This window comes from Falco rusticolus, chromosome 5 (genome assembly GCF_015220075.1).
Source record: "Falco rusticolus isolate bFalRus1 chromosome 5, bFalRus1.pri, whole genome shotgun sequence".
Classification (NCBI taxonomy): Eukaryota; Metazoa; Chordata; class Aves; order Falconiformes; family Falconidae; genus Falco; species Falco rusticolus.
Genome location: NC_051191.1, coordinates 82381488 through 82399110, shown reverse-complemented (window position 1 = coordinate 82399110; position 17623 = coordinate 82381488). Strand labels below are relative to the sequence as shown.

Sequence of the window (17623 nt, the reverse complement as noted above, 5' to 3'; positions counted from 1 at the left end):
GGCACCACCGCCCAGGGTCCTGCACCCCCCCGACCCCAGAGCTGGCACGGTGCCCGCGCACAGGGTGCCCCGGCTGCTGGCACCTCATCCTCACAGCACTGACACACAGGGGCAGGGGGTGAGATTGCCGGGGGGAGCATGCGGGGAGGCTTTAATGAGAAGCCAGGACGGGCTGCGGTGATCAGGGCAGGGCTGGGTCAGACAACGCTCACACACCATCAGCAGCTGCTCACACATGACCTGTACCACGTTACACCCTCTCCTCTCAGTTCACCTCCCTTCCCCTCAGCTTTCTTCAGTAAGTTTTGCACAGTCCCACAGGCCCCCTCTGTCACATCACAAAACAAGCTGACAGGCTGCAACAAGGTTTTACCGTTGGCCAGAGCCTATTGTCTGTGCTGTTTCACCATCCTCCAGAAGCCAGGCCACACTGCTCCTTGTCTCTGCTTCACCCAGCCTCCTCTCCCTCCCTTCTCAGGGCAATTTAACCACTCTAGTGGGAATAAGCTACAGGTGCACATCATCCATGTCAATCAACCCACTGCCTTGGAAGCAAGGCCACAGCTGTATATTATCAATGTCCACCAACCCACTGCCTTCATTCCTCTATACTCCTGGCATATCCCAATTCCTGTTCCTCTTGTCCCCTTCTTATAAGCTACAAAGCCCAGGCTGGCCCTCTCCAAAGCTCTGCCTGGAGATTCTTAATGGCTGGTCAATTAGTGGCTGAAGGCTTTTCATGTTTTTCATTGCCTCCATTATCCCTTACCTATCAGATTTGTGTTTCTGTGTGTTTTTCTTTCTCTCCCCCTTTGTTATCACCTTTGCATTGGAAGGGTTCTTGACTGGGTTACCTTAATGAAGCAGATGCTTTCTCCTTCCATATACCCTTATACTGGGTACAAGGTGCTGAGATGGATCATTAACTGGACCACTTAGGAGAAAGTTACAGGACCCCTTTCAAAGTAATATCACTTATTTCTCTTTTCCAACATATAGGCACGTATTTTCTCTTTGTTAATATTAGCTCGATAATGAGTAACTGACAGTGGTTGTGTTTTGTGTGGTACTGCTCTCTCAAACCTCCATTGTGTTATATGCATGCAAACAAAAACCTACTGTGAAATTTTCTGTTGCAAACGCTACCAGTTAAAAAGCATTAGAGGTGCCACTGGCAGCACAGGCAATCTGGTCTTAGCACAAATTCCTAGCACGGGCTATCTGTACCTGGGCTATAACAGTTTTCCTCACTATGCATTTGGAAGAACTAGAAGGATGAGCTGAAAGGGCTAGCAGAGAATAGAAGATGAAACAGGAGGATGAGACATGGGCAGGGATCAAGGCACAGGATGACAAGATAAACATTTGGGACCGGCTCAGGGGCTGTAGGATAGAAATAAATTAAGGGATGGAAATTGAATGACGGAGTGCAGGAGCACAAGGGGCTGAATGGAGCAAAAAGAGGAAAAAGTGCAGCTGAAGGGTGAACAGGCATCTCAAAGGAGTTCTGCCTGATGCTGCAGAATCTGGAGTTGGACATTGTGTTTGTACACCTCAGTAATCCTAAGCCACCTAGCAAATAGCTGTGAAACCCTCCACCTTTTTCTGGTGATGGGTCTCCATACTGTTGTTATCTTCTGTCCAATTCATTAACATGCTCACACAGGACAAGGCTGTGTTGTGAGCTTAAAAATTGTGACTGTCTGGCAAGCTAGCATGTTTTTCATCCTGTGGTAAGTAGAGCCCTGGAGCCCCTGAAACACATCTAAGAGGTCTCTCTATGAAAGGCACTTAAGAAAAAACAGCTTTATGTGGAAAGTACTTAAGGGGTTTGGAAACAGAGGTTTAAAAGAGGTTTAAGTTACTCATCTGTAGGATAAAAGTTGCGGAATTTATTTTCAATTTCAGTTTTTTGAAAGCTCAAGACAAACATAGCATTAAAGGCACTTTAGGTTTACAGAGGTAAGTACTTGAAAGCTAGGAAATGCTGGCATGACAGTTTCTGGTACAACCTGCTTTCCCTTCTCCCTTTATTCCAGTAGTGTGACATAATTTTTAGTTACACAGTGGTATATTTTTGCCAGTACAAGGACCTGTCCTCATTCAATGCACAAAAAAGAGTGCACCAGGAATAGTCCTGGGTGATATAGTGAATGAGACTGTCATCTTCAGCTTAACATGGAAGTGTAATTCTTCCTCCATCAGTTAACGATGGCACAAGCATCCTATTCAAAGCACATTGTAGAGACAGCCTGTGTAGTGTTTTGTAACTGTGAAAGCATTGGAAACTGTACACTACTTTGTTATGAAATTACAACTGTCATCTTAATGGTAAAGGGAGACAGTTCATTCAAGTGTGCATGTGTGAATACGTGTGTGAGTGTGTGCACACATGTGAATTCATTGCGCTATGGCTGGTGTTACATCTCTGCAGTAACATCTCCACTGTGTTTGCTGGCTTTTCTTCAAATGTGTAACTATATGGGGAAAGGAGGAAACTTTATACGGAAGCATGACAGGAGACAGCAGTTCAGAGAACTGAGATTTATGCTTTCCTGTCAAAGAATAATCAGGGTTGCTTCTATATTGGGAAAACTGGGAAGTCCTATCACTGCCCATTGTGGCAATGGTGGAAACTGCAGTGTGATGGGTGCATGGGTACTGTTAGATGCCTGAACCTTACTCACCCTGATGCTTTGAGATCTGCAGTTACACAAACTGAGAATTCTTTGTATATTTTCTTCCCTCTTAAAATGCAATGTGAATACAAAAGCCAGTATTTCATTTCCCACATTCAGTGAAGTCACTCCTCTTTCCTAGCATAAGTGTGTCTAACATTCTGCCAGGTGAAGAAAGCAACACTTCAGACTTATGCCTCCACTTGGACAAGGATAAAGAGGCTGAACACACTAAAGAATTTGGCCATTAACATTTGATACCATATCAGCTGGCTGCTCTGATGCCTGGAAGGATGTTAATAAACAGCTAGGTTTGTTCCTGGTTTCTGGTAAGAGAACAAACCAGAAGAACTTCTGTTTCTGAGTGGTATGGCTAACAGCCTCAGGGCATAAGCTAATTCTGCTTCCCTCTCCTGTTTAGCATGCTCATTTATAGATTTATGACTCTGAGTAAGTAGGGAGGTATGAAGCTGGCTGTAATTGGTACTGTGCATAAATGTAAATGACCATTTCAAATGTGGATGCTCTGCCAGCTATTACATTTTTTTTAATTGCCCTGTCTATTGCTCTTTTTAGACCACCAGGATTTGTTTTACGTGTGGAATATTTTGGCTCCTGGGGTTGAATTCTGCCTCGGGGCCTCAAGCCTGTGGGAGGTTATGCTGTACCTCCTAGGCTGCATGTTCAGGTGTTGATGCATGATTTCAGAGGTCCATACTTCACTTAAGTTACTGCAGGTATGAAGGATTGTTTGGTTTTCTTCCGGTGCCTTCATTGATGTGGGTGAGTATTACAAGAGATCGCATGAGCAAAGCACCTCTAACTGTTCTCCTGGTTACCCAGTGTGTCCTTCCAGTGAGCCAGGCAGTCAGCCACCATCTTCAGTGCTTAGTGGGCAGGGTCTCATCCCAATAGGAGTTTTGGAAAAGGGATATAAGAAAGTATATTTGCTTTGATACCGGGGGCCACTGTCCTGCAAGTAAGTGCAGGAAGTAGTAAGAGTCAGAGGGATGAGATGCATCATAAGTGGAAAAGTACCTGAATGTGGGAAATAGGAGATAGGGTAGCACAGGAGCCATGGAAGGGAGAATTGGAAAGTTCAGGAGAAGACACAGTGGCTGGGAAAGGCAGGGAGTGGATAAGAAGTTCTGCATATGCTAGATGCAAATCTAGACACCCGGTTGGGGTATCTTAGTTTTGGAGTGCTTACCTTGAGGGTCTCTGAGTTTGAATTTCCTGAGAAAATGCTACATACCCATAATTCTTGTGGAAGCTGCAGTGCTGAGCCCATAAAACCCAGCAAAAGGGAGCTAAAGGGAATCCAAAGGGTGGCAGTGTTACCCAAAATGCTGGCCCGCATTCGGGGGTGCATAAGACGTGCAAGGAGCAGTTTGGTTTGTTGAAGCTGTACTGTGATGCAGATTGACAGGTGCTTGTAAGGGCCAGGCTCAGGGTGCGCAATGTCCCTCCAGCTTCTGGAGTGGGATGAGAACCCAGAATCAGGTGTCCTGCTGTGCTACGGTCAGCAACAATTTTCCCATGTATCTATGAAGGGTTTTTTGTGGACCTTGTCATTACTGACCAATATGGCCTGGGGGAGCATGTGGTCATCCTCCTAAACTCTTGAACCATAGCGACATGCCATACCTGAGCTTGGAGATGTCAACACAGCCCCTACCTCAAAGAAAAGCTTAGTGGCACCTTCAGGTGGCACTGGTCTTGTGGTGTTGGCTTCCAACCTAGCAGCCAAATCACTCTGCAGAGTGTTATGGTACTGCTCTTTGGCTTTCCAGAGTTCTTCTCTGGGGTTCGCCTCTTGCCCCTCGCTGACATGTCCGGATCTCTCTTGCCATTCCTCTCCAGCTTTGCAAATTGTGTACCATTGCAAGATGCTGGCCCAGCAAGATCCACACGGAGGCTGAAACTGTGGCAGCTGGCATTGCCTCTTAATATAGAAGTGAGGGGTGCGGCTGCACAGGCAGTGTGGTGCGGATCAGTTTGGGAACAGGCTGTGTGCTAAAAAGAGTTTAGTTGCACATTGCAAAGGCTTTACAGGTTTAATACTGAATCTGAGGTGCAATGTTAGTACACAGAGGGAAAACCAGTGACTTCTTCAGGGCTCCGAGGAGCAAGCACAGGTGTTATATAGCAGCCTGGGTGCCGACTCAGAGGTGGGCTCTGGCAGTGGGTGAACAGAACGGGTACATGTGGCCAGATGGGACTGCAGCTTGCATGGAGGCACCTCAGCTATCAGTAACACTGCTAGCTCAGGTAACGTGAAGACCAGAGCTGTGGCAGCACGAAATGTCTGTGTGGGCTGGAAAATCATCCTGAAAACCACTGTGGAGCTCCATGCTGTCTCTGCTCTGCTGCTTGAAGCTTGCTCATTTAAACCCAGTAGAGGATGAGCTCAAGCACAGCACTGACTGTGATGTAGACATGTCCTATACCCTCTTATAAACCTCGGGAGCTTTTCCACCCCCCCCCAAAAGCTTTTTTTTTTAAAGGATTTCTCAATAGTTCACCATGTGAATGAATAAATCATAATTATGATTCAAATAGTCCTGTGAATGAATAATTCATCGTAATAAGTGAAAAAGGAATCTCAGCAAGAAGCATTTTACTATTACATAGGTAAACACTGATTCATTGTTTTAAAAGAAAAGGTATATTCTCCAGCAAAGTATTTTTCATTTGTTTGCCATACCCTAATTGTGTATAATATGAAAGAAAAATATGCTTCCTTGTGCGACAGCCATCTTCATATAAATGGAAAAATATGCTTCCTTCTGCAACAGCCATCTTCAATGCTAATGAGCGAGAAAGGAAAAAGGATTAAGTGACATTTAAATCACATTCACCTCCTTCCTGAGGACAGAACCAAACAAGGCAGCCATAGTCAGCCGGTCAACATGTCCAAAGTCTGAAGTAACCGAATGTTGCCAGCTAGTTAGAGAGGAATTGGGAGGAGGGGTAAAGACAGGAATGTTTTCTTCTAGATCTGTGCTGCTAAGAGATAGTGTAGGCTAAGCATATGGCTCACAGCCAGCAAAGGCATCAGATACTATGATGATAAAAGCCTGGTTAATAATATTTAGCACTGACAAAGGGCTTTCCAGGGAAAGACCGACTTTCATGCTGAGAAGAATGGAAGCAGCCTCACCTGTTAGCCCCGTTTTCTGAGGGAGACGGTACACTGTCAGGAGTTTCTCTACGCTTTCAGATGCTAAGCGTGACATGGTGGGAGCAAGCCACAGGTTTCTAAAGCCAAAAAATTTTGCTGGTAGTCTGATCGCCTGCGAAATGCAGTTTTGACTCCCAGGGAGACTAAGTGCTGACTGTGCGGTGGTAAACAAAAAGAAAAAACAAAAACAAAACCCAAAAGCGCAAGCTCACCTGTGTGGTACCTGGCAGAAGGGACAAGCTCTACCCACGCCAAATGAGAGGAGAGAAACTGTATTTACCTCTGCCTCTCCCCAGCTGCACTGCTCACTGTGTGACAGGTTGTCTCCATCTGTGGATGGTCCGATGCCACTGTCGCGCTTGCATCACGGCAATGACATTCACAAATGGAGGTCCGCGAGCCACAGGCACGGAGCGACTGGCTCAAGGTCAACTACAGCCTGCGGCAGGGACGGGAACACCACCGAGGTCTCCCGGGCCCCGCGGCTGAGCTCTGGGCAGTGGCCGGAGCCGGTGTCGGAGTCCCCGGCAGGGCTGTGACTCCAGGGGCAGGTTTTCGGGGTGGGGGGGAAAGACGGTGCCGCCCCTTGGGCGACCGGTTGCGAAGCGCCCGGCCGGAGAGCTGCGGCTCGCTGCGGGATACCCCCGGGGGTCGTCGTCCCCCCGCCCCCCCCGGGCTGGGGCGAGGAGGGGGCCCGAGCACCAGCCTCCGCGCACGTCTGCGGGTGCGCGCCTCGGTCCGTAGCGGTGTCCGTGCCGGCGCTGCCCACGGGTGCGTGTCCCTGCCCGCGCCTGTGTGTGTCCGCCCGCACCTCTCCGCCGCGTAACCCAGCGTGTGCGCCTGTGTGTGTGCGCTCGTAGCCGCCCTCCCCGCCTCCCTCTCCCCCTCCCGTGTGTGTGTGTGTGCGCGGCGGGGAGGGCAGAGCCGGGTGCGCCGTGCAGCAGCGCGGAGCCCAGCGCGGGGCAGAGCGCGCCGGGGCCGCGGCCGGAGCCGGGGCCGGGGCCGGGGCCGAGCCGGGGCCGGAGGAGGAGCAGCGCCGCACCGAGAGCCCCGCGGAGCCGCCGGGCGAGGCGCAACAGGCGGGGCGGGGGGCGGCGGCGCCCGCTGAGGGGCGCGGGGCGCGGCGGCTCCGCGGGGCAGAGCGGGCGGGATGCGGGCGGAGGAGCCGCTGGCGCTGGCGGCCCCGCGGGCGGGGGGCGGCGAGGCGGAGGCGGAGGCGCCGGGCGAGGAGCGGAGCGGCGGCAGCTGCTGCAGCAGCGAGCGGCTGGTGATCAACATCTCGGGGCTGCGCTTCGAGACGCAGCTGCGGACCCTCTCCATCTTCCCCGACACGCTGCTGGGCGACCCCAGCCGCCGGGTGCGCTACTTCGACCCGCTCCGCAACGAGTACTTCTTCGACCGCAACCGGCCCAGCTTCGACGCCATCCTCTACTACTACCAGTCCGGGGGACGGCTCCGCCGGCCGGTCCATGTGCCCCTCGACATCTTCCTGGAGGAGATCCGCTTCTACCAGCTGGGCCAGGAGGCCATCGAGACCTTCCGGGAGGATGAGGGCTTCATTCAAGAGGAGGAGAAGCCCCTACCCCAGCACCACTTCCAGCGCCAGGTCTGGCTGCTCTTTGAGTACCCCGAGAGCTCTGGGCCGGCCCGGGCCATCGCCATCGTCTCCGTGCTGGTCATCCTCATCTCCATCGTCATCTTCTGCCTGGAGACCCTGCCCGAGTTCCGCCAGGAGCCCAAGGGGGCCCAGCCTGGCTTTGGGGAGGCAGCACCGGCTGGGGATGAGGCGCTGCTGCTGCCACCGCCGCCACCACCGAGCGGGACTCCACCGCCCCTGCGCCCTGCCACTGGCGTCGGCCCCTTCTTCACTGACCCCTTCTTCCTCATTGAGACCCTGTGCATCATCTGGTTCTCCTTTGAGCTCCTCGTCCGTTTCTTCGCCTGCCCCAGCAAGCCTGAGTTTTCCCGCAACATCATGAACATCATCGACATTGTGGCCATCATCCCCTACTTCATCACCCTGGGCACTGAGCTGGCCCAGCAGCAGCAGCAGAAGCAGCAGCCTGGGAGCAGCAGCAACAATGGGGGCCAGCAGCAAGCCATGTCCTTGGCCATCCTCAGAGTCATCCGCCTGGTCAGAGTCTTTAGGATCTTCAAGCTCTCCAGGCACTCCAAGGGGCTGCAGATCTTGGGGAAGACCCTCCAGGCCAGCATGAGGGAGCTGGGCCTCCTTATCTTTTTCCTCTTTATTGGGGTGATCCTTTTCTCCAGTGCTGTCTACTTTGCAGAGACTGATGACCCCGACTCCCTCTTCACCAGCATCCCTGACGCTTTTTGGTGGGCAGTGGTATCCATGACCACCGTGGGCTATGGGGATATGTATCCCATGACAATTGGTGGCAAGATTGTGGGCTCCTTGTGTGCCATCGCAGGTGTGCTCACCATCGCCCTCCCTGTCCCTGTCATCGTGTCCAACTTCAACTACTTCTACCACCGAGAGACTGATCATGAAGAGCAGTGCCAGTACACCCATGTCACCTGTGGCCAGCAGCAGTCACCCTTCTCTGAGCCCAAGAAGGGGGACAGTAATCAGTCTCTCAGCAAATCTGAATTCCTGGAAGCAGAAGACCTGGAGTCCATGAAATATTCCAACTTCATTCCACCCAACAACCAGGGTTATAAAGAGAAGAAAATGCTGACAGAGGTGTGATCCTTTTTGTTGTCCTGGGCCCAGACACTGAGCTGCAAGCTGCTGCACAGCCGTCTTCCTACTAGCAGCTGGATCTATTCAGCATTTACATGCCAGACTGTGAATTGTGATACCGTAAACAGAATGATTGTGATAATGGGCTCTTCTGTCCTGATTTGCTGTTTCTCATTACTGTGTGCAGCCAGAAATGTTCTTGCTTTATTCTGTGGAGTGCTAGCTGTCATCCCCCACTCCCTCGTGAATTTCTTTCTCTGTTTTTGAAGACTGCTTTAATCCAGTATTTGCTCTGAAACCTAGCCTTTCTACTCCACTAGCAGAGAAGTCCTTGCCACTACTTCAGCTGAAGGAGACAGCAGGGAGTAAACAGTTAAAGGGGCTACAAACATCTGGCTCAAGCTGTGCCCTTAGTTCCTGTGCCAGCGCAGTGCCCTTGGCTGTGGGATCAGTCACGCCTGCCATGCCATTGCCTTTGAATAATGGAAACGCTGTAGCCAGCATCACAGTGAGTTGTGCAGCTGTAGGGGAAAGCAAGCAAATGCCTGCCTTCTTTCCAGCCCTTGGCATGCGAAAGATCGTCTTGGTCTGTGTTTCAGAAAAGGTGCATAGGTCTACATGTTCTTTGCTACTTGTGACCATATACCATTTATCAGAAACAGGCTTACAGAAATCAACAAGCTTAGTGAAGATTCTCTGTGTTTTGAGCTTATTTCAGCCTTATTTATGCAGTGCCCTGATGTTAATTGACTTTTATAGTACCAACTTAATCTTCATAGTGTTAAGTGCCTTCTGATGCAAGGCACATTTGAGTAAATTCATTTGTTATCTCTGCAGTTTATCTCCACACAATAGTGTATAATGAGATGTGCTTTATGCTTCAGATACCCAGTTATGTATTCAGGCATGTGAGAGCCGTTGACTCCACTGCAGTTTTATTGAGATGTTTGTATAGCTGAGGGAAGTTTGCATGTTGGTATTGTCTTGACATTGCTGAATAACCCTGACCACAGACCGCTACACCTGTGCTGTCTGAAGATTTCACCGATTTAGCGGGTCACAGGCATAAATTGCCCCAGGGTAAGTGTGTCAACTTAAGACTGAGATTGGCACGGATACCCATTTCCATAAACTGTCTGCACAAACCCAACAGCATACCCCAGACCTTTCAAATGAGGGGAGAAACATCTAGACTTGAAGAGATGGCTTTTGCTGTTTTACTGATCTAGCCAGTTCTTGGTATTTTGTGGACAGAAGGCACAGCAATGTCTTTTGCATGCATTAGGTTTTATGAGAGCAACTTATGCTATCAATGCAAAATGCATAGCTTGGCCTGTAGTGTTGGGTTTGCCAAGGGACCAGAGATTTGCATCTTAAGATGCACATTTTGCTTCTTAGATAATTCCATATTTTTAATCAGCTCTGCCTTACACCTAAATTTTAAACGTTTCACATGCTGCCAGTGGGTGAGAAGGGGAAATGGATGCTTTCAGATTCTATTGGCAAATTTTCCTGCAAGGAAAAGTCTTTCTTGTTTTAAATCTAAGTGTATATTCTGCATTCACATGTGTGCATGTGTATGAAAGCAAAGGCAGCCATTAATGCCTTGCATCATACTGTATGATATGTATATTAGAATGTACTACATATTGCATGTGACACATGTAATACATAAACCAGACATAATACCAAGATGCAAAATATATAGAATACGTTTTATGTATATATTATGCTTTTCGACCATAAGGCTAAGAATGCTACAGGCATATACTTTAGTATAGTCAGAATTGGCTATAGAACTGGTTGTGAGATGGGATCTGTTTGCATCTTTGTTACCCTGGTTGGGTTTTTTTTTCATCGTCTTGAGATCTGGCTCCATGCCCAGAGTGCTTTTATTGTGGCCTCTCCTCATCTGGGCCCTGATCATAGGATTTATGCGAACAACTTCTACCTTAACTGCTGCATTTCTCCAGAGTCCCGTTGTCTCTCAAAGGTTTTTAGTGTACAGGGATCTCCCTCGGGGCCAGCGCACAATCGTTAGGACAGAACCTCTGTTCTCTCTCTCGCTGAAATCAGTAGCAAAAAGACCGCTTGTCTCAGTTACTGCAGGTCAGTCTGGGAGACACAAGTGTGATGTGGTGAGGGCTCTGTAGCTGAGAAGAGTTTGCCTGAATACACAGGTGCCTAATTCCCCTTTGGTTCCTCGGGACCGAGGCAAATGTCTGTGACAGTCTGAGCCTTGGGAGCCGTTCTGCATCCCTTGAAGCATGTAACCAGCTGGTGGGTAAGTAATCCTGGTGAATAAGTGGGACTAGGGGAGGATCAGAACAGTGGAGGCTCTGTTGATTTTGTGTAAAAAGGTGTCTTGGTGATTGAGTCAATTCAGTAAAAAGCTATTATTCTTAGTTGTGTTTTGGGATCACTATAATGAAATCTTTTCTGTGAGTGCAAGAGAGTGACTTTTCTTCAAATTTTGTGTTACTCTCACAGAGGCACTAGAAACTAGGAAAAGAACCTGCTATTTAAGAGGGGTATTTCAAAGCTGATGATGTCTCCTAGCAGAATGCCCATGTTTGGGGTTATTTTATGCCTGAGTGTATCAGCTGACAAAAGTTTCCCCAAAGTAAGATATAAAAAACTCAGGTTAAGCACAAGGTCAGGAGGAGGCATGAGACACACTGAGCCTGCGTCAGAAAATTCCCGTGCTTGTTTCTTCCCTTGGGTCTGACCCCATTGCCCCTGCCAGGCAGAAGCCCTCCTGCTCAGAACAGGTTGTTCTCCTGACCAGCATGACAGACAGCTGGGCATGGAGACTCTAGAAAAAATAGGTGAGACAAATTATGGGTAGCATAATCCCAGTGTGTCTTATAAAGATGCTCTTGGAAAGAGATTTCCCACTCTCAGGTGAAATTCAGCAGTGAGTCTCTAGCTGGAGTGTTATGGCTTTTGAAAAATCTCCACATAGCCACGTGCACGCACACAGCTGGATACACAAAGCACTGGTGCAAAGGAACTTTGTGCAGTTTTTGTGATCCACAGTTTTCAGTTCTGATAAGAAAGTGCGAATGAGAATGTGTGAAACAGGAGTGGTGTTTGTTCCCTGGGTTTTCTATGTTAGAGCTAAGAGAAATAGAAAAAGCCAACAGAAGCTTGGAAACTGTAAACCTAGGGACTTTCGTTTGGCCACGTAAATCCTTCTCTAAGCATCTCCTAAAAAGCAAAGCAGTGAAGTCCCAGAGTCATCAATAATACCCTATATTATAGAACTTCTGGAATGTGACATTTGTATTAAGGAGCCTTCAGATTTTTTTTTTCAAGTGACTGAAGTGACATAGTGGCACCCTTGCTATTGACTTTACAGAGGACTCATGTTGCCAAATTGCAGGGATGCTTTCAGAGATCTTACCTGCAGTTCCCAGTCCTTAGCACTCACTCCTGGATGTTTGAAATACAGGTCTGTCAGTTGGTCTAGCTGTTTCTTTCTGAAGGCAGAGCGCATCCTCGTGAAGCAAAGTAGGCACCTCCAGGGACTTGTTTCCATAACAACCTCCCAGACTGGTGACTGTGACTACAAGCAAAAGCACTCGTTGAATATTTTCAGGTTTCAGATATTGGCACCTTATCTTTACAGCTGTTTTCTTTGCTTACTGAAGATGATTTCATCAACTTGTGTCATGTACAACTGTCCTGTCCAACCTGAGACAGACAGTTACCAGCATTTGAAAGCAGAGAATGCAAACCAGGAGGTGGGAAGGGATTTTATTTGTATATGCTTGCACACAAAGAGGTGGGGTGTGTGCAAAGCACAATCGGAACACTCACAATCAGGGAGCTGAAGGGCTGCTGACCTGTGAATGTGGAATTATCTGGGAGCCCGGTAACAAAGAGTGCAAGCTAAAGCATCACATTAAAAACCAGAAACTCTCTCATTAGGAAATAGTTTTGCTGTGGAAGAGACAATTGCTCCTTCCTGAACTCTTGGCTGTTCTGTGACAATCAGTTCCTCAGATAATTTTCCCACAAGAAGTTTTGCACCAAAGCAGGACAGGGCAGAAATCATCTTGTTGGATGTGGGGAAGGAAGGAAAGGAATTTCACTGAGGACACCTTTTTTCATCCACAACTCATCAACCACATAAAAAGATGGTAAGCGTGAAAGTCATGAAGAGCTGTTTTGCAATATTTCAAAGTCAACGTCACTGGTGGATGCCTGCACTTACCTCCAAGATGAAATTGCTGTTCTGCTCCTGTTTGGAAAATGTTGCAATGTGGGATTTCTGAGCAATTTTCTGTTTTGGCCCTGTTCCTTTTGATCCAACTTTCATGGATAAACATTCACTGCTACAGCAGCTGTGGGGGAGAAGGTGACTGGACTTGGTGTTCTTTCCTAAGCCCCAGCATACAGAGATCCCTATGGAGGTAAAGAAGAATGAATATAAAGGAAATTCAGGGCACCAAGAGACAGGGTAAGGACTGAAGTGTCTCCCATACTGTGATGGAAAGAACAGCATCAACCCTAAAAGCAAAGGAACAAACGGCTCCAGTGTCTGCTGCTATAGCAGAAGTAGGTAAGGTTTCTTTCTTTTTTTTTAATGTGTGAAATTAACAACTAAGAGTTTCTTGCAATTAATAAGGAGGGATTTCCTAATTAAGATTTGCAGCCTAAAGGGAGAATCTGGTTCTAGTTGAAGAAAGAAAGATAATTATAAACTACAAAAATGTAGTATGAGCCAGATCCTCACCATCTGCTGATTCAAGCTGGCAAAACTCTATTTAGTACAACTACCTTGGTTTATATTGGGCTCCAACTTCAATCTTCTGTGTCAAGTCATAACATATGTACTATTTGCTAAAATGCTTATTTTTGTTTGTTCTTTTCTTGAGGTCCTGTTTACATCAGGGAAAGATCTGCGGATTACAGCAGGAGTTAACCACAGCTTTCCCAAAAGCTCTCATCTGACTTGAGTCCAAGTAAGTCTACCAACTTCAGCAAAGTTAAGCTTCCCCTTTAAGTTTATCTTGACAAAAATAAGACCAGCAGCGTTTTATTTGTTTTTTCAATGGTGGAAATGTGCAGGCAAATACATAGAGAAGTTTAAACGAGCTTCTGCCCTGAGCTGCAGCCCTGTAAGCACAAGATAGCTCTATTTACATTGCTGTAACCAAAAGCACAGTCTGAGCTCTTCATCTTTGCCCTTTGGAGCTCGCAGTCTAGACAAATCCTATTCTGCAGACATTTGTAGCCATACTATCAGCAGGCTCACAGTCGAATCCCTGACTTGCAGTCATCTGCTTTACACAGAAAGTTAGGGAGGGGAGCAGGTGCTTGCAGGATGAAAAGGCTTAATCCTCTGATAAAATGAACCAGTGAATGCTGAGTGTCCTTAGCTGCCACCAAACGCGGTTGGTGATGAATGTGCCTGCCAATTACAAGAAGGAGCAATTCTTGTGCAGGGCGAGATCCTAAGTAGGGCAGGACCCTAGTCAGGAAGATAAACCCAGAAAAATGTGGTTTTTTGGGGAAAGCAGACAGGGACTGCAGTAGCATTGATTTCCAGTGTAGCTTATGCTGTTAGTCCATGCGAATTCTGTGTGCCTTGCCTAACTGGCTGCATTCTCACTTGCCCCAGGGGCATCTGTCTGGGGCGTGTTGGCTGGCACAAGAGTTTAAGTATCATTGCATGGATTTACACTTTGGGAAACAGGTAACTGATTGGTGTGGGTTTTATGTTGCTAAAGCATAAACATTCATTGTTAAACGCTCAGGGCAGGAAGTATCCACGTTCTCTGTAGTGCAAATTAAGAGGGGCTGAAGCAATAGGGTGAACTTCCCTGTGTGCAACTTTTTCTTAGTGAAAGAAAGGAAAGGATTTACTGGAGGGAATGTGCTCATCAGCTTCCATGGGCACCCTAAAATACTGAAGCTTTGTTGCTTATTGGTTAGAGAGAAGACTCATGGGAAACCTTTGTCTTCATACAAAATATTGAAAGTTCAGTAAGTCCTTCTTTGGCTTCACTTTCACTAAACGAATAAAAAGATACTCAGTAGTGTAAAGTTTTGGAAGACCCTTAGTCAAAAAGTGCTATAAATCACAAATTTATCAATTTATTTACCACACTTACCAATTAAATTACCAAATCTAATTGGTATTGTAGCCATTGTGTTTTTAAAGAAAACAAGGGTTTGATTCTGCTCTCTACCTGAGGTTATATAAATATGTCCTTAAGGATGTGAATGGTGTGACTCCTGATTTAAGTGACTGTGAGAGAAGAATCAGGCCCAAAGAAGAGGGCTGTAAATGCAGACATCTAGGATATATCTCTTTAGCTGTTGTAGATATATTGGTCTGTTCACCTAAAAGGTTGTATACAATTTTACACCAACAGAAGAGTTAGCTTTTAGAGTACAAAATGGTTTATTCTTTTACACTCTCTGGAGAGAAATTAAATGGTATTTTACAAGAAAACTGGAACATTACTGTCTCCTCTTGCTGCTTGTTGATGCATCTGTTGTTTTCAATTAGCTTGATGGCATCCATTTTCAGGAAGCAGATGCTGCCCTCTTTTACACTGGTGCAATTCTGGAATAACTCCACTGACGTCAGTGAAGTGACTCCAAATTTATCCCCGGTGAAAGCAGAATTGGACCACAGTCTCTTTATTTGCTTATCTGCTGTGGTGCCCTTGGGAAGGCGCACCATTACCATACCATAAGGGGAAGGCAAGCACCTGTCTGCTGTGCCATGCTCAGCTCCTTTGTGTCCTTGACATCACACTCAGTTCCTGGCTGGAGAAGTCAGGCTCGTGTGGGGTGTGAATGGTCACTAGATTCCCCATGTTGAATGGAGCAGTTGCTGGTCCTAAATTCTTGACCACTTCCCCATTCCAATTTCTATCAGCTTTCTCTTGGATATGTTTTCCAAGGAGACAAGAGTTTTTTAAGCTAAAGACATGTAATTGCAAGTTGCTGGTCCTAAATTCTTGACCACTTCCCCATTCCAATTTCTATCAGCTTTCTCTTGGATATGTTTTCCAAGGAGACAAGAGTTTTTTAAGCTAAAGACATGTAATTGCAAGTCCTAAGTAATTATAACAGAAGGGTAGCAGAGGTAGGCATGGTGACAAACTCTACCCCTTCTAGTTTTTCGCTGTTACGGCTATGTGAAACTTGTTGCAGTCCCGGCAGGTTGGCTATACATATGCTGGCTTCAGAGTCTCCATTTTCAAGGACCTTTCAGGGACAAATTGGGCTACTTCTTTCCTACTCTAACTGCTGGTCTCAGCCATGCCTTCCCTGGAACTGGACAAAAAGCTTCATATAAAAGCTGTCAGCATGCTGTGTAGAAAAATACCACTTGAGATGGGGCAGATGAGTTTGAATAGCAGAAACAGAGTCAGTAAGGAACAGAGTAAATAAGCAGTGTGAGACAGGAGGGAGGTTCTTAAAAGAGTTCCTCAAGGATTGGTCCTGGGATTGTTTAAAACATTGGCAGTAGAGCTGTGACTATGAAATTCAGCAATTAAGCAGCCTAAGTGTCATCATCAAGTCTGTGGGTGAGAACACAGAACTAGATGGCTGAATAATTGAGTTGAAGAAATGGAAAGATACTAAAGAGCACAGAAACTAAAGCTGTGGTAGGGATTTTGGTGACAAGTTTATCAGTTGGGGAAGATGGACAAAAAGAAAGACTGGGGCTGCCAAGATCAGCCGGAGTGCCAGTGTCACCTACTGAGCCACCAGAGTAATGCAGCCATAAAAACTGCAGGTGCAAGTCTTTGCAAATCTCAGAAGAAGCTCGTTCAGCACCACCTGGGAAATGTTGATTCTGTAAGGCCTCATCTGGAATGCTATGTGCATTTTTGGTGACCTAAATTTGGTCAGGAAGGATGCACAGAAGAACAGCAAGAATGATCAGGTGAATGGAAGGTGCTTTGCGTGAGGAAGCTGGAAGAGCCTGACTTTTCTAGGTCAGCAAAAGATTGACAAGACCTATAGTTAGAAAAATACTGGGGGCAGAGTAGCCGAAAGAGGTAAGAGCTATTTGAGGTAAAAGGCAGTGTCGGTGTTTGAACAATAGAGCATTAATTGCTATGAATAAATTTACCCTGGTAAGAAAAAGGTGATTTCTAATATAACAGAGAAGGAGAAATGAAAGCTCATTCCAGGTTGAATAGCAGAAATGAAGGCAAAAAAACCAGATATTTTTTTTTTCAGGTGGACTTTGTAAAATTTGTGAAAGGGATAATATGCAAGTAGTTACACGCAATGGGAATAGCCTGAATTCAGTGACTTTGTCTACTGGAATCCTCTCCTACATCTGGAATGTCTTTGAGATACTGAATAGATGAAAAATCGTAAGATCTTCCCTGATTTCTTGTGTCCTCCAGTTAATTTGCCACACTGCATCCATTTAACTATAAAACACTAAACTGGTGATTTTATCGTTTATTACTTGGAGGATCTGTGAGTCTTGGGAAATGTTTTTTCTGTATGGGACTGGAAGAAGAGAAGGGAGTCCTAGGAGTGGGGTAGGATGGGGCAGGGGATACCAGGTCACTCCAAGAGCTAGTCTGGAGACAGAGGGAAAGTTCATGCCCTTTAAAAAAACACCAGTCTCTGTTCACTGCTCTTCCCCTCAGTCTGGAACCTCTGCTGACCTTGTCTGGTCCTTTCTTCATATCCAGAGCTCTCCAGCTCTATGCTGACCTTCCTCCTCCCTGGGGTCTCTGGCAATTCCTCACTACCATGAGCTCCCTGGAATCATTGGAACGGTGCATTGCACCTAATTTTGAGAAAAGCCTTGAGACAGCTCTGCTGCAGCTCAGCTAGGGTGTCTGATTTGGATGCAGAAATCAACAGCAATGCATGATTTTCAACAGCTTATTTTGAATGGAAGGTCAGAACAGTTAATATAACAGTGGCCACTCTGGCCTGAAGAAGTGAGCAGAAATATTTCCTGTTCCAGGCAGTGTTCTAGCAGAGACAGAATAAAGCTTCAGGTTTCCTCTCTTAACTCTTTCAGTTCATTTCATCCTGTAGAAAAGTCACAAAATAGCC

At 46.8% G+C, this 17623-nt stretch overlaps 1 protein-coding gene across 1 annotated transcript; it reads left to right on the top strand.

Annotated features, from left to right (window-relative positions):
• Positions 1 to 7009: 7009 nt before the first annotated feature.
• Positions 7010 to 9169, top strand: LOC119148976 (potassium voltage-gated channel subfamily A member 6-like; the record flags this gene model as incomplete). The annotated part of the gene is made up of 1 exon (XM_037389781.1): positions 7010 to 9169. A coding segment is annotated over one exon (1563 nt), but the record flags the coding sequence as incomplete, so codon positions are not given.
• Positions 9170 to 17623: the final 8454 nt, after the last annotated feature.